Genomic DNA, 25,111 nt, shown 5'->3' with positions numbered 1-25,111 from the left:
AAACTTGACCTCTCTTAGTTGGTTTTAAAAAGTAGATTATAGATCTCCTTTAAATCAGAATTAACTTGTTAAATTTCTCTTTAGAATTTGATTCCTAAGTATATATTTAAGGCCATTATTTTAGAGCAGAAATGTTGGTGAAATTTGCTTCATTTACTTTCTTCATTATATTTGGTATTATATTTGTGGATCCTCTTCTAGTTTCTCAGAGTGGGTGCAATGTGTATTTTTATGCCTGGTTTCTCTCCTCTCCTTTCCTCTTCTCCTTTTAAAAATAATAAATGCGATAAAGACAATATATTTTATTTTGAGCATATGTTTTCTTGTGCCCGTAGATTTTTTGTATGAAATGGTCTTATCATTATTTTCTTTTGACTGATTTCTTTTGTCTTTATTTTTCTAATTTTATTAGAGTATGATCAGCCAATACAATCTATTCAGATATTTTTAAAAGATTATTTTAAGTTCATTTTATGGTACCTTTATGATTGATTTTTGTCAGTGTTCCATGGACACATGTAAAATTGTAAGCTTTATTCAAGAGATTGAAAGTTTTCTATATAATTATTAAATCAAGTGTGTGGATTGTATTAATCAGTTTCACTATATATTCATTTAACTTTATTAGATCTGTCTATTTCTGACAACGCTGTACTAATTTCTTATTTCATTGAAATATTTTTCAGGTTTTTCTTGCATATTCAATACCCTTTGCTTTATGTAACTTAGCTTTTACATTGTTTATGCTGTTTGGTCATCTTAACCTTGAATTTCACATTGTGTGATATTAGTATAACACTCATGCTTTCCTTTGGGGGCATTTAGCTGATATTTCTTGGCTCTTCCCTTTATTTTAAACTTTTCTCATCATTCAATTTTAAGCATTTTTTATAAGCAGTCTGTATATGACCTTTGTCTTTTTTTTTTTTTTTTTTGGCTGTGTTACATCTTCGTTTCTGTGCGAGGGCTTTCTCTAGTAGTGGCTAGCGGGGGCCACTCTTCATCGCGGTGTGTGGGCCTCTCGCTGTCGCAGCCTCTGTTGTTGCAGAGCACAAGCTCCAGATGTGCAGGCTCAGTAGTTGTGGCTCACGGGCCTAGTTGCTCCGCGGCATGTGGGATCTTCCCAGACCAGGGCTCGAACCCGTGTCCCCTGCATTGGCAGGCAGATTCTCAACCACTGCGCCACCAGGGAAGCCCTGACCTTTGTCTTTTTAACTCATCTGACAGCCTATCTTTTAGTGGGAGAATTCAGATTTCTTTTAAATTCTAATGAGTGATGCCTGATTTTCTTACTTTTTTATCTTGTTCCTTATTTATATTTGTGACTTTTTACATTTTTTAAAAAATTTGGCTTATATTTTCAAGTTGATATTCATTTCCCAGTTTCCCCTTCTTTATGTGTCAGTTGTTCTGTACTTTTCCATTTCATTATTGGCCACCTTCCTTTTCAATTGCTCATAGATCCAATTTTTCCCCCCTACTTTAACATGAATAATGATACCAACATTTTCCTTCACCTTCACACACTAATCCTCTCCTTTAATGTTCCTAAATTTCTTTGGAGATAATTTAATTTTTAGGTCCAGATGTTTGTTAGACGTTTGTCAAAAATTCATATTGAGCACTTACGTTACATATTCCATGTAGTTTATTATCCATTTAGATTTAGTTCTGTATAGAAGGCAAAGTAATTGCACTCCTGTTTCTTCTTACATGAAAGGTTTCATTTCTGATTCAGTTATTGTTCCATTAGAATCCCTTCTTAAGTCCTTTCCTTAGATGGAGTGGTAGCTAATGTGATCTTTGAATCCTTAAATTTTGGAAAACACTACTTTCCCACTGAAGGATGTTTGGCTTGTACTGCTTTTTTCCTAGCAATCTAGATGTTACTGTTCTTTCTTTTTAATTCCAGTGTTACAAATGAGAAGTCCATTGTTAATTTGATTCTTTTTTAGTATTAAGTAATTATTCTTTCTGGTAGCTTGTAAGGTTTTCTTTTTATCCTTAAAGCTTAGGAATTTTAGTGTGATGTTCTTGAACATGTGCCTTTCCCTGCATTAGTCCTGGCTGGATCTTGGAGAGCCCTGTAAATTTGTAATTCAGTCTCTTCTTTAGTTCATGGGAATTTTCTTTCATATTACTTTAATATATTTTCCTTTTCCCCCATCTGGAGACTCCTTGGGAACTTTTCCTATAGTTGGTGTGTTAGTTAGGTTGCCTTAAACTGTTCTTCAAGTCCTTTCTCGTTTCCTTTATGATTTTCATCTCTTTGATTTTCAGTTTATGCTTTGAGATTTCTTCCAGTTGGTCCTTCATTCACTCTAATTCATCAGTTAGACCCCATCTTCTCTTTTAATTTATCTACTGAATTATTCAGCTTAAAGATTTTACTTCTTTAAATTTTCATCTAATTAATTTTCTAAAATTCTGTAGAAATTATTTTTTGCTCTCTACTTGACTCTCCTTAAGTAGTCATACTATTTTTGGCCTCAGTATTTTGTCTCTATCCTTCAGGAGATCTGTTAGGTCTGCTCTCTCCCACTGTCTCCTGTCATTAGGTATGTTGTTTATATGTGCATTGGGGTTCAGGTTGAGCTGTTAGGGGACCTTAGTTTGTTTTAATCCTATAGGGGATCCTATAGGGGATGGAAGGTCCAGGCATCTCAGCCTGCGCTATAGCAGCAGGCATGTTGTATATTTCATGTGTACTTGGAGGACCTTGTCCCTTCCTTCTGGTCTTCTTGCATTCCTAGTTTCAGGCGTAGAGGGGACTCTCTCTCCTCTTGAGTGCCCCCTGAGCACTTTTGGGGCCAGGAAGACTGGCCACACTTGTGCAGTTATGTATGTGTAGAACTCTTCTGGGTCTTGCTTGATATCCAGAGCAGACCAAGCCCTGCACCAGTTCTCTCTCAAGATGCTTATAATCCCAAGGTCACATTCTTCAGGCCCCACTCACTACCTGTTGGCCCCTGGAGCTGACTGGCTGAATGGTAATTAGTCTGTGCTGCTTAGTGGCACTTAATATTGAGGTTAATAGTTCAGTAAAAAAATTTAAAAGCCAGTGACTTGATCCTCAATTTGTATGGGATAGATAGGCTGAGAATCAGTGAAAGCTTTTATTCTGTGTCAGTAACAATTTAATTCCTGACGTTGTATCTAAGCTTCTGTTTTACATTTATTACATGTAAGTCTATGGAGGCAGGTGATGTACATTTGAACTTTGCCATTTATCACAGGCCCAGACCAAAGAAAATGTAGCCCTCAAGAATAGAAGCTGTTCTCTCAGTTTTTGTTATTTTCTAATTTTTTTTTTTGCGCGGTACGCGGGCCTCTCACTGTTGCGGCCTCTCCCGTTGCGGAGCACAGGCTCTGGACGCGCAGGCTCAGTGGCCATGGCTCATGGGCCCAGCTGCTCCGCGGCATGTGGGATCTTCCCAGACCGGGGCACGAACCCGTGTCCCCTGCATCAGCAGGTGGACTCTCAACCACGGCGCCACCAGGGAAGCCCCTATTTTCTAAATTTTTGTCTTGGGTGTTTTTATGGAATATGTTTCCCTTGTTAACTCTTGAGTTGCTTTAGCTTAAAGAGTGCTTTTTGGTAAAGTGGAAGGAACAAGAATAATTCGGTCACTTGCTTATACCAAGATTTGTTGGGTGGGTGAAAAGGTGACAGTAGGCATTTAATGCCTAGACCAACATGGGGAGTAAAGTTATAAAATTTCTTGAGTTTTGTACTTAACATCATATGTATGTAATTAAGATGAGAACTTGAACTTTCTATGACACAAGAATCTGTGTCGTATACCACTATGTACTTTGCCTTAAGAATTCAGTTTGTCCTACAAAAGGATTTTAAAAATAAATCATGGAAGGACCTGTATAGAAGTCATTTTTTGTGTGTGTGCTGAAATGTTATATTTTTAAACGCTTAATGCTAGAAAATATGTTGGTAGCTTAAATTTGTGTATTTATAAAAATGTGTATAATACTCCATGAAGGTTGAATATTAAACAGCAGTGCTTGGGTGTTCTAGAGCCATAATTAGAATACCGTTTGCAAATTGACAAAATTCAGTGGGTCAACAAACCAATTTAAAAAAAAAACTCAAGTATATTAGATTTCAAACTGTTCTCTCTTAATTTAGTTTGTCCATAATACTTTCTTAAATTATTCATAGTATTGCTTAACATGCCAGGAAATGTCTTATAATAGAATTTATAAAATAATGTCCTCTCAGTAATATGAATATGTACTCTCTTTAGCATTCTGCTTTTAAATCTCAGATTAAGGTGTTTTGTAAGGAATTATCTAGTTTAATGGACAAAAACATGTCTTAGTAACTTTATCCATTTTAGAATTTTGAAACCAAATGCTCACTTGGGAAAAATAAATGGAATAATTGGTATATGTCATTTTGGAGCAAATAAGACAAAAATTTTTGTAATAAAAAAATACGTATTCCCACTAACATAGAACAATAATTTTTCATTTTGGGTATGGCTTTATGATGTTAATCTATATATATTTGTTTTTGTTTTTTTGCATAGCCCCAGTTAGTAGATTGTTCATTTTCATGAAAAGCATGGCCCTTGCCTACTGTCTTTCCTGTGTCCTGCTAGATATTTAAGGAATACAGTATTGGTTTACATATCATTGGACTTAAGTGGGTAAGTTAGAGGTGCAACATAACAGGCCTGAAGATGTAAATTCTAGTTAAAAATCTGGACATTTAATTGTCTTTGGTTCCATTAGGAGGTGGAAGTAAACAAGAAAGAGCTCTTCTTTTAGTATTGGTGTGGATTTTTGCATGTCCAGGATCTACTTCCGTTTCTTATTCTTACTATGTGAATGACTGAGGTTCAGAAACATGGTAAGTATGGACTTAGATTGTGTTCCTAGATAGAAAGCTTATTTATAGGTTATATATTCTGAGGTGTTTATATGAGTGAAAAAATTGAACACATTTAAAATGAAATAGGCAGTGATTAACTCTTTCATCATGATTACACAACATGATTGCCAAAGACTTTTCAGTCCATTTGATGACCATTAGGTGAAATCTTTGTTCTTTTAGACTTCTCTTTTCTTTTTTCTTCCCTTTTGTTGTTGTCATTGTTGTTGTTGCTAGTGGATGGGAGATGTGTTCCTTAACTGAAGTTTGGTCAGAAAAAAAAACTGCTTTTTATCTAAAATTGAGAATTATTTTATTTCTTTTTTCAGTCTGTGATTCTTTATATTAAAAAGTCATTTAAAATTTAATATTATCTGGCCTCACTACGTGACTCTGGCCTGTTTTTCTACCTCCTTCTCAATCCTTGCTGTCGTTGGATGCTGCTCCCTAAATATAAGCTGTGCTTTGATCCCTCATTGTTTTAGTTCATTCTAGTCCCTGGTCTCCATGGGACTAGAATGAGCTAGTACCTTTTCATTCTTGCCTTTCTAGTAATCACCTGCTTCTCTTGAGGACCTCGTTGAGGTGTTAATTCTCCATAAATCTCTGAATTATTCTTCTCTGCCTCTCCCAACAGAATTAATTTCCTCTGTTCCTTTCGTTGTGATAGGTGGCTCCTACAATAACCATGAATCATAGATGTGTCATAGTTACTGAGAGTAGGAGCCATGTGTTATCCAGCTTTGTCTCTCCTGGGACAAGTGTGTAGTGAACATTTGTTGACTTGAAATGGTTAGAACTCCATGCTTGTCATGATTAAGAGAACAGCTTGCCTCATTCAATTCCTCCATCACCGTAGCCCACACGCACTGTTGCTCGCACACCCTGCTCCCACCCGTTCTATTGAGGTTGTCGGGTTCTATTCCGATGCATTTGGGAGCAGTCAACGGAGGATCCTTTTGAGGAGCTGTAGTACAAGGAGACTGGCTCTTAGTCTTCATGGATGTTCCGTTTTGAGAGTTTGCTTTTCTCCCTGCCTTTCCGCAGGACCCCAACAGGAGTATCCATCCCAGCGGCAGCAGCAGCAGCAGCAGTTGTAGCAGCAGCAGCAGCAGCAGTAGCAGCAGCAGCAGCAGCAGCAGCAGTAGCAGCAGCAGCAGCAGCAGCAGCAGTAGCAGCAGTAGCAGCAGCAGCAGTTTTTCCAAGCCTCACAAATTAACGAAGGAGCACAAGGAAAAACCTTCTAAAGACTCCAGAGAACATAAAAGTGCCTTCAAAGAACCTTCCAGGGATCACAACAAATCTTCCAAAGAATCCTCTAAGAAACCCAAAGAAAATAAACCACTGAAAGAAGAAAAAATCGTTCCTAAGATGGCCTTCAAGGAACCGAAACCCATGTCGAAAGAGCCAAAACCAGATAGTAACTTACTCACGATCACCAGTGGACAGCAAGATAAGAAGGCTCCTAGTAAAAGACCCCCCATTGCAGATTCCGAAGAACTCTCAGCCAAAAAAAGGAAAAAGAGTAGCTCAGAGGCTTTATTTAAAAGTTTTTCTAACGCGCCACCGCTGATACTCACTTGTTCTGCTGATAAAAAACAGATAAAAGATAAATCTCATGGCAAGATGGGAAAGGTCAAAATTGAAAGTGAGACGTCAGAGAAGAAGAAATCAACTTTACCGCCATTTGATGATATTGTGGATCCCAATGATTCCGACGTGGAGGAGAATATGTCCTCTAAATCTGATGTGAGTAGCCTGGCTGGTTTTCCTCCTTTCCCTTATTAGTTTTCCAATTTTATTTCCGATAGCTTCAGCATAAAGACAGAGGAAGGAGAATGAGAGTTGCACCAGAAGATGGTAGCATGGAAGCAGAAATGGCCTAGAAATGAATTTCCTTAACTAATGGAAAGAAGGAAATGAAATCATTAAGGAATCTGCAGACTTGTAGGCTATGATTTAAGTTGTTAAAGGAAAGATATGTTCCAGAGTATAATCATGGGTCATTTGAATAGCAGCAGAAAAATCTAGATGCTTATCAGAGCTTAGTTACTGTGCTTTCCAGGAAAGTGAGAAGAATGCAATGAAAGTAGAATACACCAGAAAATCAATTTTTAAAAGAAACAGGAAGTATTAGGGTGTAGCTACAATGTTGATCTTTTTGATCAGTGTAATGAAGTAATTTGTTTACATAGATTGAAAACTGGTGATAGTATTTTTCAATACTTTTATCAAGGCAAAATTGATATAACAATATACTGTATATTTAAAATGTGTGATTTGATACATTTTGGTGTTTATATGTGTCATGAAACCAGGTAGTGGTATTTTGGAAATGAAATATTTAATTTTTTCCCCCATTGTATAGCCACTGATTTGGAAGGGGCAGGGTATATATCTTCAGTACAAGGTTTGCTAATGGGTAGGATTATCTTTTGTGGGTTCCTAAAAGAACATTTAGCCATCTGATAATCCCCCAAAATATTATTTGATGTTGAGATTTAAACTTTTTTTTTTGGCCTGCATTGGGTCTTCGTTGCCGTGCACGGGCTTTCTATAGTTGCGGCAAGGGGGGGATACTCTTCGTTGCGGTGCGCCGCATTCTCATTGTGGTGGCTTCTCTTGTTGTGGAGCACGGGCTCTAGGCGCATGGGCTTCAGTAGTTGTGGCACGCGGGCTCTAGAGCTCAGGCTCAGTAGTTGTGGCGCACGGGCTTAGTTGCTCTGCGGCATGTGGGATCTTCCTGGATCTGGGCTCAAACCCGTGTCCCCTGCATTGACAGGCGGATTCTTAACCACTGTGCCACCAGGGAAATCCTGAGATTTAAACTTATAATTACTATTTCTCAGAGTTGGAAGGGAATTTCAGGTTACCTATTCTAACCTCCTACCAATGTAAGAAACCCTACACTTCTAGTGACAGAACTGTTAGTAATTCAAGTATTCCATTCTATTTCTGGAGAATGAACATTATTTACCATGAAGTTATCTCCTCCTCACTTCCCTTTTTTCTCTAGCTTTGGCCTTCTACTGTTAATTATCAGTCATGATCGGTCCCGGTAATCTCTTTAATTTCAGTTGTCAGTATTTCTAGACAACGGTCAAGGAAGATGTCTGGCTAAAAATTGCTGGCCATTTTAGAATACTTCTCTTTCTTTCCCATAGCGAGGCTCCACAAAAGTTCCTAATTCAAATGCTGGCAAGGGCTAGGTGGGCTTAGCAGATTCTCTCTTCTCCATTTGCATTCTGGGTAGAAAGGCAGCCAGGATTAGGACATGGCATCAGTACCGATCCCTAGTCATCCAGAGACCACCTCCTTCCCCCCCTCTACTCTCTATAGCTAATCTCAAAATTTTAAATCAGATTAGAGGCAGAGTAGCATATAAAATACTGGAGATGGAGTAATTCGTTCCAGTGTTTGGTAAAGGCCTTAGAGTGATAGTTTGTGAAATGGAGACAAAAGCCTAATGGGTTTGTCCTAATATCTCAAGCATTTATTTTTCCTTCTTTGCTTTGTACCCCTCCTCTTAATTCACAACTTGCTCTTAATGTAGATGTTCCTTGGAACGTTGTTTGTATGTTTGACTTTTTATTTCACATCACTCTGAAATGTTCATTGATGCTATTGGGGTGTGACTAGTCTATCAAGATTGTCAAGTTTAGCAATTTTGTCTCTCCATATTCTGTCGTGTTGCAGTTTTTCTAGAACAGAGGTTTTCAAATTGTGGTTTGTGATTTACTAGTGAGCCATGAAATCAATTTAGCATGTCATCACCAGGATTAAAAAAGAAAATCAGAATACATTGTAACTAGTATGGGTAAGTAATGGTTTGTGAAAATTTTATTTCAGAAGCTGTGTGTATTTCTTATGGTAGGTCATCATCAAAATTTTGAAAGACACCTTTCTTGAATGTTTGCTGATTTGTGAGAAGATCAAATAGCATTCATAAAGCACTATTGAATGCGCTTTCTACAGGAAATTATCACAGGTGATCTTCCTCTTTAGCTAATTCTGTGTATTCTTATTTTTGTTTGCCTCTTGCTCCCTCCCTTTTATATATGATTTATAAGGTATGACTTTTCCTAAACATCATGTTCAACTTGATAGGTTTATCCAAAGCAGTACCTTGCAAGATCTTCTGGAATGAAGAGTGAGAATTGTAATTCCATACAGTAGGTAGCAAATTTTCAAGATGGTTCATGACGTGTCAGAGCCACCTATCCGGTGACCATAACAGGAGTTTTTGTAATGTGAAAGCCTCTAAAGACTTTTGGGTATTATTTGGGTATAAAACCCAACAACTGTACTTTCCTTATTAGTTTTCTGGTAGTAATGCTTTTATTGTTGCTGCTTTGGTTTAATCTTCTAAATATAGGTGGTAGAACAGAAGAGAATTGACAGAAGTGTTTCCAAGTAATCTAGCGCCCAAAAGACTTTCTGTGAACGAAGGAGGATAGAGGAGGGCTGAAATTCCCTTTCTCCAGTGGTAAAGGTAGCCTGTGTTTGGCCTTTCTCCTACTTGGTGTCCCTCCTGTGGTTAAGACCGAAGGAGCAGGAAGCAATTGTAATGGAGAGAACTAAGCACCCCGTAGTCTCCCTTGGCGAGGAACTGATTGGATAGCTTGGAACAGGCCCACCTTCAGGGGGCACCATTCACATTGTCCTGGTGGTGAGTGTGTCTGCATCTGAGTAAATAGGATCAGATGACCTGATCTGTCGAAGGACCTTTACAGCTTCATTATTTGAATATGAGCCAGATTTATGTTCTTTTGTGGAGGGCGGGGTAGAGGGTAATTTTAGACGTAGCAGGCAGAGATCATGGACTTTGGAAACAGAAAAAGGACACAAAAAGAAATTGAACGAGTGTGAAGAATTGGGAAGGACCAGGGAAAAAAGGTTATTCACCTGATATGTCTGTAAAGAAAATATCTTGCCTTGGTACAGGTTAGTTACAATTAAAAGGAAGAACTTTTTAAAGAAGCTTTTCCATAATTAAGTTAGATTCAGGTTTTGTATAAAAATAAAAATCAGTGCTACTAAGATGGATTGGGAGGCTTAGATCGTTGATTCGTATCGTTCTTCTCAGTTATGATTTTTACATACGTTGTATGTGAGTAGAGAAAAAAAAAGTGGTGCATCCGTGGTTTATATGCCTGCATGATTTTTGAGGAATCACTTATTTGTTGATGAGTATGTAGGTAGGTAGGTAGTAAAGTAATCAAATAATTAGGAGTATGCACTCTGGTGTCAGACAGACTGTGTTTTGAATCCCCCCTCCACCATTGATCTTAGTTAAACGATTTGACCTTCTGTATTTCTTAGTTTCTTTTTTTGTGAAATAGAGATCATAATAGCCTTTACTGTGCAGGATTATTGTGAAAATAGTCAATCCGGGTAAATCACTTAACATACTAATCAAAAATGTTATGAGGGACTTCCCTGGTGGCGCAGTGGTTAAGAACCCGCCTTCCAATGCGGGGGACACAGGTTCGAGCCCTGGTCCGGGAAGATCCCACATTACGCAGAGCAACTAAGCCTGTGCACCACAACTACTGAGCCTGTGCTCTAGAGCCTGCGAGCCACAACTGCTGAGCCCGTGCGCCACAACTACTGAAGCCCGTGGGGTCTAGGGCCCATACTCCACAACAAGAGAAGCCACCGTGATGAGAAGCCCACTCACCTCAAGGAAGAGTAGCCCCTGCTCACCACACCAGAGAAAGCGCGCGGGCAGCAACAAAGACCCAACGCAGACAAAAATAAATTAAAACAAAAAATGTTATGAGCCATTTGTTACATGATTTGGCTTCTGGCAGTCTTTATAACATATAGCTTTGAAAGAGTATTTTTTTTTAAAGATTTACTTATTATTTACTTATTTATTTATATTTATTTTTGGCTGCATCAGCTCTTAGTTGCAGCACACAGGATCTTCATTGAGGCGTGCAGGATCTTTCCTTATGGCGCTCAGTCTCTTCGTTGCAGCACTCGGGCTTCTCTCTAGTTGTGGTGTGGAGGTTTTCTCTCTCTAGTTGTGGCACACAGGCTCCAGGGCACATGGGCTCTGTAGTTGTGGCACACGGAGTCCAGAGCACATGGGCTCTGTAGTTTGCAGCACACACAGGCTCTAGTTGAGGCGTGTGAGCTCAATAGGTGTGATGCTTGGGCTTAGTTGCTCAGTGGCATGTGGGATCTTAGTTCCCTGACCAGGGATCGAACCTGTGTCCCCTGCATTGTAAGGTGGATTCTTTACCACTGGACCACCAGGGAAGTCCCTGAAAGAAATTTTTTGATATTCAAAAATACAGCAGAGGGCTTCCCTGGTGGCGCAGTGGTTGAGAGTCCGCCTGCCGAAGCAGGGGACACAGGTTCATGCCCCGGTCCAGGAAGATCCCACATGCCGCAGAGTGGCTGGGCTCGTGAGCCATGGCCGCTGAGCCTGCGCGTCTGGAGCCTGTCCTCTGCAACGGGGGAGGCCACAGCGGTGAGAGGCCTGCGTACCGCAAAAAAAAAACAATACAGCAGAATTCTAGTGTCCTTTTTCAAGAGTGGGTTAAATGTTTTAAAAGAGAAAAAGTACTTGGAATATATGTCACATTCCTCTGAAATTTGTCTTGAGGAGGTATATGGCCTTGATATTGATGTGCATATGTAACATGGAAAAATACAGGACAGAGCATCTCAGTTTTATTTATTTATCTATCGATTTTTAACTTTTAAAAAAAGTACTTATTTATTCAGTTTTGGCTGTGTTGGGTCTTCGTTGCTATGTGTAAGCTTTTCTCTAGTTGCGGCAAGCGGGGGCTACTCTTTGTTGTGGTGCACAGGCTTCTCATTGCGGTGGCTTCTCTTGTTGTGGAGCATGGGCTCCAGTAGTTGTGGCTTGTGGGTTCTAGAGCATAGGCTCAGTAGTTGTGGCGCACGGGCTTAGTTGCTCCACGGCATGTGGGATCTTCCCAGACCAGGGATCAAACCCGTGTCCCCTGCATTGGCAGGTGGATTCTTAACTATTGTGCCACTAGGGAAGTCCCAGCATCTCAGTTTAAATCAGTAGTTAAGCCAAAGTTTCCCAGGATTTTTTAGCTTTTTAATTAAATGAGAAAAAGGGCAAGGACTTACCTAGTACTGCATTAGTAGGCACTTGGTAGATTTTTTTTTTTATTGCTGTTACTATTAAATCATTTCTTAGGATGTCTTCTTTTATCTTTGTATTAATATTAATATGACTGAAAGAGTAATTTTTAAATAGGATTTGAAATTCCTGAGATGTTTCTCATTTTATAAAGAACTTGTCACATGAAAGTCCATCAGTAATTTTCCTTTACAGAAGAATTCGGGAGGAGGCAGCAGGGAGGGTGGGGAGGGAGGCGGAAGGACTTTTATAGTGGTTGAGTGTTTAGCAAAGACTGAAAACATGATAAGGACCTGTTTTTGTTATGTATGTAAATGTTAGCATTAAGAATATTTTGCATTCAAGAACTTAGGTAAAGCTGTTCTTGGTTGAGGAATTCATCTTTTTGTGGCCATAATGGTCACTTATGGCATGTGACTGTTCTTACTAGTCACTGGCGCTAACTAGCAGCTAGAAAGGGTGAGGCTCTTGAGTGTATCTGGGTCAACTAAAAGTTTGTAATTGTGTTTTGCATTAACCTGTTTAAACTTTAATCGAGAATAAAAAAGCAAACATCCTTTACCCTTCCTGTAATTCCCTAGTTTTTGTTTTTCATGTAACTCTGCTTCTAAAGAGAAGTTTATTGAGTTGATCTTGTTTTGTGATACGAGGAAGTTTAGTATTCATAGCAGAGAAGGGGGAAAAACAGTAAAAGAAAATTGAAATAACCATGTATGATCAGATTTGGTTATGGTAGTAATTTCCTTATCGTTGCCTTCATTTTTTTTTCACCTTGCTTTATAGAGATTTAATTGTAATTTAAAAGTGCAGAAGTTAAAAGTTTTAATTATCTTTCCTTGTAAATGGTCAGACTACATTTGGTAAAATGTTACCCACTTCAACCTGAAGTGTGAGAAATGAAATTGTAATCGTGTCTTGACAGTTTGGCTTACCAAACTGTTTTCCTGGATAAAATCTTGAGAGAGAAAGATGAACTCTCATCTAATGGAGTGGGTTTTCCCAAGGGTGGGTGGTGGTTCAGATACAGGGTAAAGACTGCAAACCACCTTAGCAGAAGTTTCTTTGGAAAAGAAAAAAAAGTAAGGAAAAGGAAAAAGAAACTTTCCTCCTTTGGTGGTGCCTCATTTCCTCCAGCCCCACCCTGTGCCTTGCTGTGCTTACACTGTCTGGAGCTGGCAGTAAATGTCCTGCTGTTGAAGCACTGTCCTTAGGTTTTTATGTGATGGAAGGCTGTCCCAGTCAGAGAAGAAGGTCCTTATTGTGCTTTCAAAGTGGTTTTTTAATGACTTGTAATTCCAGCACATGCAAGAGCTCTAAAGTCTGTAAGGATGGTGAGTGAGCAGCTAGAGAGGCCCTTCATTAAAGGGCTGCCCTGACCCTCTGGCTGGGGGCAGGGGGTTGGGGGCTCTCGTTCTGGACTCCTGTTCTCTGCATTTTATAACTGGAAGTAAACATACCTGAAGGGGTGCAATTCTCCTCTGGTAGATGCAGCCCAGTGTGGGACAACATTCATTAATATAATTGGCAGAAAGTTACCTTTGTTGGCTACATGGAGATATGTCACCTGACCTGTTCCTAATGCTTGGTTGTGTGTTGTCTGTGCTAGATGTGATCAGATAGAGGAGGGTGCAGCCTAGTCAATCAACTGATCATTTATTCAGCCACATTCCTCACTTGTTCCAAAAAAGATATGAAGCAATTAAAAGGGAGATTTTTTTTTTTAAAAACTACGTTAGAGGCTCTTTCTCTTCCTTGTTTGGGTGCCACACTAAGCCCAAATGGTTTTTCAGTTTCTAAGTTAAATAATTCCTTAGAAGCCCTTAGGTAGCTGAGGGTCGTGAACAGACAGGGGGCCCTATCATTGAAGAGTGGGTTGTCATCAGTAATTGCCAACACTCGGCGTTTTCACTTGCTTGTATTGAATTTTATCTCTCTCCCAGTAAATTCCACCAGCCTCCTTCAAGGAAGCTGCATTGCCTATTCAGTGCATTCTTGTTTCTTACTCTGAGGCCCATGATCTTTATGTAAGTGTCCTATCTGTCATCTTTAGACACAGAGTCAAAGATGTGACTCAACATGGTCTTTGCACGACTCGCTTTACCATGTCATTGGGATGCCTGATATTTGTAGCTAAACTTTCCTTCGGTGCTTTCTATGTGCTAGTCACCCTTCTACGTACTTCATTTGTTTTAACTCATTTAACTCTTAAAACAATCTGTGAAAGAGACTCTTATTAGCCCCATTTTATAGATGAGGAAACTGAGGCTCAAAGGTTAAGAAACTTGGAGGTGAAGCAAATCTTATTTTCCCAGGAATTGCCAATATTATAATTGCAGAGATGTGCTTCATGAAATTGGCATCACTGCTATGAAAGCCTTATTTGTTTGTTTTTTGGCCACACTGAGCAGCATGTGGGATCTTAGTTCCATGACCAGGGGTCGAACCTGTGTCCCCTGCAGTGGAAGCGTGGAGTCTTATTAACCACTGGACTGCCAGGAAAGTCCCTTTTTTGTTTTGTTTTGTTTTGATGAAAGCCTTTGATATCGTATTTCTTGTTCCATTTTTGAATTCTGTTTCTTTGACATGTCTATTGGTTTGGGCTCTAACAGCAGCCTTCAGGAGGTGACAGGTTGTCCTCAGGTGGATTTGGCATACGTGTTCAGAACTGAGGGACATGCTATGAAACATCCAGGAACCTCTCACTTCTTATATATCTTCTTCTTATATATATTTGCTTAAAATAAAACAGACCCTCATAGTTCTGAATTTTAGCATTATTAGAGTGTATCATCAGCACTATCTCCCTGCTCTCAGAATTTTCCCCACTTGCTTTTGTGTGAGAATTTATGTTTAACAGAGCTGAGCTGTAATATCAAGCTTTCCCAGAAGGTGCCACCAAATAACAAATGCTGTCCTCCAGTTTGAAGATTCCTTCTTATTGACTCTTCCAGTTCCATTTTGTAATTTCATTTTATAATGTCTCTAAGGTATTCAAAATAACGGGTGTGCTTTCTTTGAATTAGGAGATAAGATAATGCAATGGATCAGTAGAGGGTGGTTTTCTTTTGGTGTCTATGTAATTATTTAACCAAGTTTGAGAAATTGTTCTCAGTGGGTAACAATTGATGACTGTAAACTTTCAAGGCAGTGTCAAGGTCCACAAAGAAAAATTACCCCTAAGAGGCTTCTTTAGGTCACTAGAGGTGACTGCACAGTGAGATGTTCCCAGATAAAGTCAAAGATCCCTCCACTAGGCGAAAAAAAATGGAAAAGCATTTACTAAAGTGTGTGGAGATAAGCAGACTTTTGCCTTTGAATTCTGAAGACATAGGGGATGGGGATGTGTGGGGACTGGGATAGGGAGAAATTTTCAGAGTCGGTGACACAGAGAGAAGAAAATTTCCTTGCCTTACTTGGTCATGGGAAGAAAATGTATTTATGGGGTCCTCAGATGTTACTTAAGTAAATAAATAAGGTAATTACTAGAGTGCCCTGGTTTGGGACCTCGGTGTTTAGAATCACAGTACTGTTTTTTGGACAACTAACTTGTTGACCCTTGCTTTATTTTCTGACCCTTCTATTTTTGCTTTAAATACGATAAAACTGTCATGTCACTTTGAGTAAGTACAAACATTTCCTTCTAAACATGTTTAATTGTTTTTAATATTCTTTAATTACTTTAGTCTTGTTTAATAACATTTGAAAATGTTTATGTACTCCTATATATAAACCCTGTATTAGGTAGTACAGATGGTACAAAATTAGAATTTAGGCTCAGCTTTGAAGGAAGGGAAGAATGAATTAGTGGAGATGAGAGGTAGGTGTGTAGGAGAAGGCATTCCTGTTAGGGGGAAACAACTTGAGAAAAAAAACCACAACTGATGACAAATGTAGACAAGTCTGTGTTGTCCTTACTGAAAATGAAGAGAACTCCTATACACGAATCCCTGCAAGTTAATTTATCAAACTGGATAAATTCCAGTTTGGAATTCCTTGTCAGGAATGAAGGAAACCTTATTGAACTGTACTTCATGTGAGGTGTGTCCTGGACACTTTCACTCTGTAACCTCTTATTTCATCCATACATTGTGTGAGATAGCTTTTTTCCTCATCTTACAGATGTGAAAGCAGCAGAGCTAGAATTTGAATCCGGGTCCGACCCATGCCAAAGCCCATGCTTTTTCGTACAGTACCATGGATTAGACCTTGTTGAGAGAGAAATCGCATCAAATTATAACCACTGTGGGACTGATTAAACCTCTTCAAGAAAAGAATCGAATTAGCAGCATTAACTCTCCGACCTTCTGCCTACCTCTGGTCCTCTGATAACGTTACCATAGTTCAGTAAAAGGGGGAGAATAAGAAATAAGATGTAGTAGCCACAGTACTTGGGTTCTTGGCTATGAATAAATGGGTGCAGGGAGACCTGGCTTTGATTTCCACAGTCCTGATCAACTCATGCTTTATATAATTTTCTAAGCAGCAGAATTGCAGAAAGTTTTGAGAGGTGGTGGTACCTTAGAGCCTATCCAGGGGCACTTATTTACCAGTTTATTGACTTACTACATTTTTTCATACGCCTTATACCAGAGGCTAGGACACGGCCAGTGTGACTGTGAGAGCTCCCATCTACTATATTGCATTATCTTAAGGTTGTACTCATGGAGGATATAAAGAAGGAACATAGGGCTCCCTTGTCCTGGAACATAGCCATCCCTGGCTAATAAATTATTTTCTCTTCCTGGGCCCAGGAGAGGTGGTCCAGGAGGCACGGCCCTAGTGCATACACTTGGAATCAAAAGATGAGACAGGATCAGCTTACTAGTGGTTAACTGTAAAATGTGGATTTTAACAATAATGATGAGATTATTGATGCAAACTGCCACTCAGGTATTAATTCACACAAAAATATTAATTATGTCATAGACAAAGACTTAACCTTTTTACTTGGTAATTTATGAATTGTATTCTATGAAGATCCGATGTTGGTAGGTGTTCTTGTAAAGATTAAGAGGCAAAGCTACAGTCTAGGAATTTAGTGATTTATAATCCATGGCCACAATGTAATTTTTACTCCAGCACGTGTTTTTTAAATGTCATTTTCCACTCGGCCTAACCTTAGATTGTATTAGGAATCAAAGCAAAGTCTTGCTGGAAGTACACCCTGGTTTAAAATGTTTAGTATCTGACAAATTCTGCTCGAGGTGACCTGACACATTTTCAGGATTATAAAGTGTTCACTCTACTTTCAAGTTTCCTCCTCTTTCTCGTTATTTTCCAGGATTGTTTTAATTAAAGGCGAACATCAGACTTGTTGTTGATCTTGTGATGGGAAAGTGCTAGGTTATCCAATAATCTTAGGTGAGAGTCATGCCTTATTCTTTTTTTTTTTTTTTTTTTTTTGCGGTACGCGGGCCTCTCACTGTTGTGGCCTCTCCCGTTGCGGAGCACAGGATCCGGACGCGCAGGCTCAGTGGCCATGGCTCACACGAGCCCAGCCGCTCCGCGGCATGTGGGATCCTCCCAGACCGGGGCATGAACCCGCATCCCCTGCATCGGCAGGCGGACTCTCAACCACTGCGCCACCAGGGACGCCCAGTCATGCCTTATTCTTGCTTACCAAGCCTGCCTTCATGGTCCAGCCACTTTCAGAGACATGCAACAAGTCCCCTCCCTGCTTTTAAAGATAAGCCATGCACAGTCCTCCTTGGGTTGTGTAATAAAACCAGTGAGTCTCGTAAATCCCTCCCGCAACACTAAGGTTTGAAGAAAAGAGGTGGTGTGTCCCATGTTGCCCATCTTTTTATCCTCATCATATTAATAGGTCTGTTGTCTCTCTTTTCTCTTTGGAAAACCTTCCACAGCTTACTGTGTACTCTTTTAAAGATTTAAGACCCAATTTGGAAACCATGAACATCTATTTTTAATACAGCATTTACTTCACAATTTAGAAAATTATAGGATTTTTAAAAGCAGGAATACTTCGGAAATTCCCTTTAACAACTTGTATTTTGCAGAGCAGAACCTGAGGCCAAGTTTCATAACCTGCCCAAGATCATTGCCCCCAAAAACCCTGCCCCTGCTCTAATTGCTCCCCAAAAAGGCCCTAGGAGGCAGGTCCCTAGTTGATGTGCCATTGTCATTTCCAGTTGGAACAGTTTATAATCCTTCTTACGTCCTGTCCTCCCTTCCCCAAACTCTCCTCCACTTGAACATGGTAAACTGCTTCCTAATGAGTGGTTTATGCCCATTAGGCATAAGACCTCTTGGCCCTGCATCTCACTCTGTGTCCCCTTGTTGACTGAATGGACCTTACACTTCACATCTTCAGCAGAATCCCCCTGAAAAGCCTCATGCCATGTCTCAGTGAGGGTAGGGTGTTAATCTCAGGGGATGTTACAGAGATTAATTGGTGAAAAATTTGATAGACTTGTTCCCTGGTCATCCTTGATTGTCTTTGGGAAAATACCAACCAGAATAATCATGGCTTAGTATATTTCAGGCGAAAAATAAATCAGTAGACAAACCAGAAAATGACACATATACCTATCTGGCAAATCAAAGATCTTAATATTGTTTAATAATAAAAACATGGAAAGAGCTTTAAAAACCTCCAGTATAAATGAAATCTTTACCTGGACAAGCTGGTATTCTTAACAGATAAAACTTGATTCCCGCTCTCTCCTACGCTCCAGTGTCTTCAGTATCTGCCTCTGTGTGCTGTGTTCCCCTTAGTCTCTCTACAAGAGAGGAATCCCTCTGAGGCAAACTGAGACATCCCTCATACCAATCAGCCAGCCTCTCATGCTGCCTTCAACTCTCCTATTAACCCTGATGCTCTTCAGGCTATAATCCCTTCACTTCCTTTCCTTCACTGACAGACATCTTAAAAGCTTACTTCTCAACCCGTTGTGGTCTGGCTTTTCCTCTTGGAAACTATCCTTAAAACTACCACTGGGAGGGCTTCCCTGGTGGCGCAGTGGTTGAGAGTCCACCTGCCGATGCAGGGGACACGGGTTCTTGCCCCGGTCCGGGAAGATCCCACATGCCGCAGAGCGGCTGGGCCCGTGAGCCATGGCCGCTGGGCCTGTGCGTCCGGAGCCTGTGCTCCGCAACAGTGAGAGGCCCGCGTACCGAAAAAAAAAAATAAAACTACCACTGGGAAAAGGTCACCAGTGCTTTCCAGATTCTTATGTAGAAAACATCTTCTAAGCATTGGATTTTACCTTTCCGTCATCTTTGACTTGCTTTTCCATTCTATTCCTTGGCCCTGTTATACCTACCCTGATCCCTCTAACCATTCTCTGCGAGTCTCCTTTGTCAGCTGATCTTCCTCTACCAACTTTAAGCTGCCATTTCCAGTTTCTTTCTTTTCTATTATATAATCTTTCCCTGGATAATCACTGCTTACCTGTCTTCTGTTTCTTTCCTTTCTCAGACCCTTCTCTATATAGCTATCTATAACACAGACAAATTCTGGAAGGAAATATGCAACAGGATGTAAAACAACTGGCTAAAATGGTATTATGGGTCATTTTCAAAATATATTTAATACTGCTGTTTTTAAACAACATCTCCTTGTTTCAAAATCTTAGATCCTGTGTGGGCTAAACACTAAATTCTTTCTTTTCTTTTTGTAATCTTTTATTATGGAGAATTTCAAATATACACAAAATATGCAGAATAGTATCACAAGCCTCCCATTCATTCATCACTCAGCTTCAACAATTATTAACTGATGACCATTCTTGTCTCAACTGTGCCATCTACCCTTCCCCCAGTATAATTTTTAATAAAATCCTAGATGTCATATTAATTCATTCATAGATATTTCAATATGAATCTCTAAAAAATAAGAACTTTTAAAAAACAGAACTAAGACATCACTATCACATCTGAACAAATTAATAATTCTTTTTTTAAAAATTAATCAATTTATTTATTTTTGGCTGCGCTGGGTCTTCGTTGCTGTGTGCGGGTTTTTCTCTAGTTGCGGCGAGCAAGGGCTACTCTTTGTCGTGGTGCGTGGGCTTCTCATGCGGTGGCTTCTCTTGTTGTGGAGCACGGGCTCTAGGTGCACGGGGTTCAGTAGTTGTGGCGTGTGGGCTCAGTAGTTGCGGCTCGCGGGCTGTAGAGCGCAGGCTCAGTAGTTGTGGCGCATGGGCTTAGTTGCTCTGCAGCATGTGGGATCTTCCCGGACCAGGGCTCGAACCCATGTCCCCTGCATTGGCAGGCGGATTCTTAACCACTGCACCACCAGGGAAGTCCAAATTAATAATTCTTAATATCATAAAATATCTAGTCACTGAGCAAATTTCCAGTAGAATCAAAACGTCATAAATTTTCTTTTCTTACGGTTTGTTTGAATGAGGATCCAAAAAAGGTCCACGTCTTGCCATTTGTGAAAATGTCTTTTAAGTCCTTTTCAATCTGCAGGTCCTCTCATCTCTTTTTTCATGTAAAAGTTCAAGAAAAAAAAAAAACCTAGGTTGTTTGCCTTATAGAATTTCTCAGTTTGGACTTTGCTGATAGTATCTTTGTGGTTTATTTTCTGTAAATTAGGGGTGTAGCCAGGTTTAGGTTAGGTTTTGTTTTGGGGGCAGGACTATTTCATGGATGGAGTTGTTAGCTTTCATTGGGAGGCCTGTAAGGTGAGGTTATCTCTTGTTTTGTGACATTAGTGCCCATTGATGCTCAGGGCCTAGATGCATTAATTCATTAGGGGTTGTCAATTGGTGGTATTTTTATTCTACCATTCTTTCTTCATTTATCAGCCCGAACTCACCTGTCTAGAGAAACTCTCCCTCTTCTACCCTTTGTTTAACCAACAGTTAGTTTGTCTAGGAAAAGTAAAACATTCTTTCCCTTTTTTAAAAAAACCAGTTTTCAAAAGAATGGGTTTGGTTCCCTAGCATCCTTTAACAATAGCTAGTTTTTTGTTTTTTGGGTTTTTTTTTTTGCGGTACGCGGGCCTCTCACTGTTGTGGCCTCTCCCGTTGCGGAGCACAGGCTCCGGACGCGCAGGCTCAGCGGCCATGGCTCACGGGCTCAGCTGCTCCGCGGCATGTGGGATCTTCCCGGATCGGAGCATGAACCCGTGTCCCCTGCATCGGCAGGCAGACTCTCAAGCACTGCGCCACCAAGGAAGCCCAATAGCTAGTTTTTTTTAAGCATTACTTTTAAGACTTCTTCAATTTGTCCTTTCCGCCCTCATCTTTCTTTGCTCTCCCTTATACTTTAGTGATCCTAAAATATTAGCAATCTTCGGTTCCCTGATCATTCCATGCTATTTTCTGTCCTAGTGAAATACCCTTGGTCCTTTATGACCTGGTTAACATTCACCTTTTCTTTGAAGCTTTTCTAAAGAATCTGCCCCACTTAAATGAATCCCTCCCTCCTTTGTGCTCCCTCCATTAACAGTTTATATTTTGATTATAGTTGTTATTCTCTCATATTAAAGTGTTTTTCTCCTGATCAGTAGGGTATTTTGAGGGCAGACTCTTAACCATCTGATTTCTCAGCTCTTTGCACTGTGCCTGGTACTTAATTGGTGCTCAACAAATATTGAGTTAAATAGTGTAAAGATTTATTTATACTTATGTGTTATGTATTTATAATTGAGTTCTCTTAACTGACTTATGTATTTATAGGTGTCTTAACTATAAATACATCCAAATGATCTGGAAATGTGATAGTTGGCCCCTCCCCTTCAAGAGGGTAGAGTAGATAGGCCACAATGAATGGGAGAGCTCCCTGTATAAAAAAGACAAATCTTGGCCCTCTTAGAGCACACAGTTCAGGGGATAACCCACCGTTATATGAATAAGTTCATACAGTAGAATCCTGGGATAACCTAGCGGCCAGGGTAAGCAAGTTGTATAAATAGAATTGCACTTTACCAGTCTTTGTAGCCCTTGCTTTTGTGTTGGAGGACATAAACTAGCCAAGGAGCATGGAGCTCTTGAAAACTCCCACGAAACGACCCGAGATTTTTTTGTTAACTGATTCTACCATGAAGAGTATTAAACCACAAAAATAACAAAGGGGAGGCAAGGACCACAGATTAATCTTTTATTGAGACAGCAGAGGGATGTCATAGTCTAAAGTCCCAAAACGTTTGCTTCTGTATTTTAAAAAAGCAAATAGTTTTCAGAGAAATTTCAATAACAGGATGTCGAAGTGAAAGAAATTTCTGCCTCCCTACTTCCTATAGCGACTGTGTGGAAGCATGATAACGTGAGAGCTATACGACCACCTTGTTTTTGCTGTCTTTGTGATCATGAAATATGATTACATTCTCTCTAATGTTTATATGTACTCTTGAAATTATTGGAACTGGTAAAATAACACTTGCACAGTGTATAAAAGGAACTATTTTTCCCCCCTTCTGTTTCCTTAGGTTGCATAATTACCATGACAGATTAGCTTTAAATTAATAATGTTAATTTGGTTGTTAAATAATTATTAAACCATCACATTTGAGTATCAGCAACTGTGCAATTAAATGCTTATTGTATATGTGGAAGAATGAATGAAAAAATACAAAAGATTTAAGTTCCTAACCACAAGGGGCAAGAATTGTAAAAAAAAAAAAAAAAAGTTCTACTGAACACTAACACTTAATGCCGAGAGAAATCAGATGTAGGGGATGCAGTTAGTTTCCCCAAAGAATTAGCATCTTAGTCAGTTTTCAAATATATATTTAATTGTACTCATCGGAGACTTAGCATTTCTAAGGGTGGTTTTAAGAGAGTCATGATTACACTATAAAACTAAAATTATAACCAAGTATAATTTATCACTGTGGGAGGTTGGATGTATTAGAAGAAAAAATGGACTGAAGACAGCAGCCATCATTTTGAAAAGGAAAATGTTACCACATCCGTCTTCTCTTAAGGAAAGACATCTCCCCAGCACATGTACTTTGAAACCTTATTAAGGTATCCTAAAACCTACACAGGCATATCTCTTTTTATTGTGCTTTGTTTTATTGTACTTCACAGATACTGTGTTTGTTTTACAAATTGAAGGTTTGTGGAAGGCCTCCTTTGAGCAAGTCTGTCAGCGCCGCTTTTCTACCAGCATTTGCTCACTTCGTGTCTCTGTGTCACATTTAGTAATTCTTGGGATATTTCAAGCCCTTCACCAACCAAAAGATTATGGGTCAGATGATGGTTAACAATATTTAGCAATAAATTTTTTAAAAATTAAGATATATACATTGTTTTTTTAGGCATATTGCTATTGCACACTTAATAGATATGCGTTGGGAAACCAAAAAGTTTGTGGCACTCGCTTTATTGCAATATTCACTTTGTTACAGTGGTCTGGAACAGAACCTGCAATATCTCCAAGATGTGTTCTCTCCTGTCTTCAGTCCTGGGGATCTCCTAAGTTGGAACTTGCATGCTAATGCATCCTGAACAGCAGCCCTTCTACCAAGCTGTTAAGCGACCCTACAGGGTCTGCAACCAAAAGCTCCACTAATGGGCCTGCACTGGTAACAGTGCTCACCATTCCTCTATGAAACATCCTCACTGTTGCCCATCAATGGTGGGTGCTTTCTTATACTCTGCACTCCGCAGGTTGAGTGGTATACTCACCGAGAAACCAAGTAGTTGTTCCCAAACATGTATGAGTGTTCCACTTGTAATTACATTAGTTAGTTAAATAATATACACAAAAGGTAATTGTTTCTCAGTTTCTAAAACTAAGTTGAAACATGAAGTTTTTTACACCAAGGGAAAAAAAAATCTTAAGAATCTAGAAGGACTCTGCATTTCCAATAGCTATGCAAGTCTCTGAATTATTGCTTATAGAGGGTGATAACTGATAATGTATTGAGTGTGGTTATGTAAGGCTTTTCAGACTCCACTCAAAGAAAACTCCTTGATCTTACATCAAAAGATTGGTTGGGGACTTCCCTGGTGGCACAGTGGTTAAGAATCTGCCTGCCAATGCACGGGACGTGGGTTTGAGCCCTGGTCCGGGAAGATCCCACATGCTGCGGAGCAACTAAGCCCGTGCGCCCCAACTGCTGAGCCTGTTGGGGCGCAACTACTGAAGTCTGCACACCTAGAGCCCGTGCTCCGCAACAAGAGAAGCCACTGCAATGAGAAGCCCGCGCACTGCAACAAAGAGTAGCCCCCGCTCGCCGCAACTGGAGAAAGCCCGAGTGCAGCAATGAAGACCCAATGCAGCCAAATATAAATAAATAAATTTTACAAAAAAAAAAAAAAGATTGGTTGATTAATGTGTCTTTATAAACTTCTAGTTAAAATAAAATATTTAAGGGATGTGGGTTATTTTTTTAAACTAGTTCCAGAATCTTCCACCTGACAGATGTTCACTAGCCAGAAATCTTGACTGCTCTTCACCTGTTATTCTGGTACCTTCTTTCTTGATCCTTGAGTTAGGGTGAGAGTCCATCAACAGCAATCTCTTGCCTCTCCTTTTCTGCATTATTCCATTTTATGAATGGTGATCTTATTCGTATCTGACCTCTCACATGGAGTTTATAGGATCAGTTTGTAGGATCAGTCTCCAGATGAGTATAATTAAATATATATTTGAAAACTGACTAAGATGCTAATTCTTTAGGGAAACTAAATGCATCCCCTACATCTGATATCTCTCGGCATAGTTGTTACTGTTGAGATGAGTTTATAGGATCAGTCAGTTGGGCAGCATCCCTGCCCCCGACGTTTCCTTCAGCATTAGAGTGCTTATGTAATGCACTCTGGACACAGGAATCAGCTTGTAACCATAGTGTGTTAGGCCCTGGAAAGCAGGTTGTCCATATTTTGGTGAGGAACACAGACCATGTGTTTTTATACAGCAAGTGAAAAAGGTATCCCAGAAAGAGTCTTGAGAGCTGGGAAAAGGCTCCAGGTCTGACACTTGTGCTAGCTTTGTGATCTGGGGCAAAATAACCTCTTTGAGTCTTAATTTCATAATTAAGAAATTTTGGGAACTATTATTCAAATAGTTCCCAAAATTGTTGTGTGAACCAAATGACACATAGTTGCTAGTTTGTAAATGTAGTAGAAACTGAGTATTTCTAAACTAGTTTCCCCCTTCCTCCTTATTTT

The 25,111-nt window shown here is 39.7% G+C and overlaps 1 protein-coding gene across 1 annotated transcript in view; it reads left to right on the top strand.

Annotated features, from left to right (window-relative positions):
* MLLT3 (MLLT3 super elongation complex subunit) overlaps nucleotides 1-25,111 on the top strand; it is a 263,887-nt gene that overhangs the window by 183,266 nt on the left and 55,510 nt on the right. Inside the window, exon 5 of the mRNA XM_060014794.1 lies at nucleotides 5,939-6,640. Coding sequence (XP_059870777.1) covers nucleotides 5,939-6,640 — 702 coding nt within the window. The remainder of the gene's footprint in view (nucleotides 1-5,938; nucleotides 6,641-25,111) is intronic.

This window comes from Delphinus delphis, chromosome 6, assembly GCF_949987515.2.
Source record: "Delphinus delphis chromosome 6, mDelDel1.2, whole genome shotgun sequence".
NCBI lineage: Eukaryota > Metazoa > Chordata > Mammalia > Artiodactyla > Delphinidae > Delphinus > Delphinus delphis.
The sequence above is the reverse complement of the archived record's forward strand: the minus strand, read 5'-3'. Positions and strand labels throughout refer to the sequence as shown.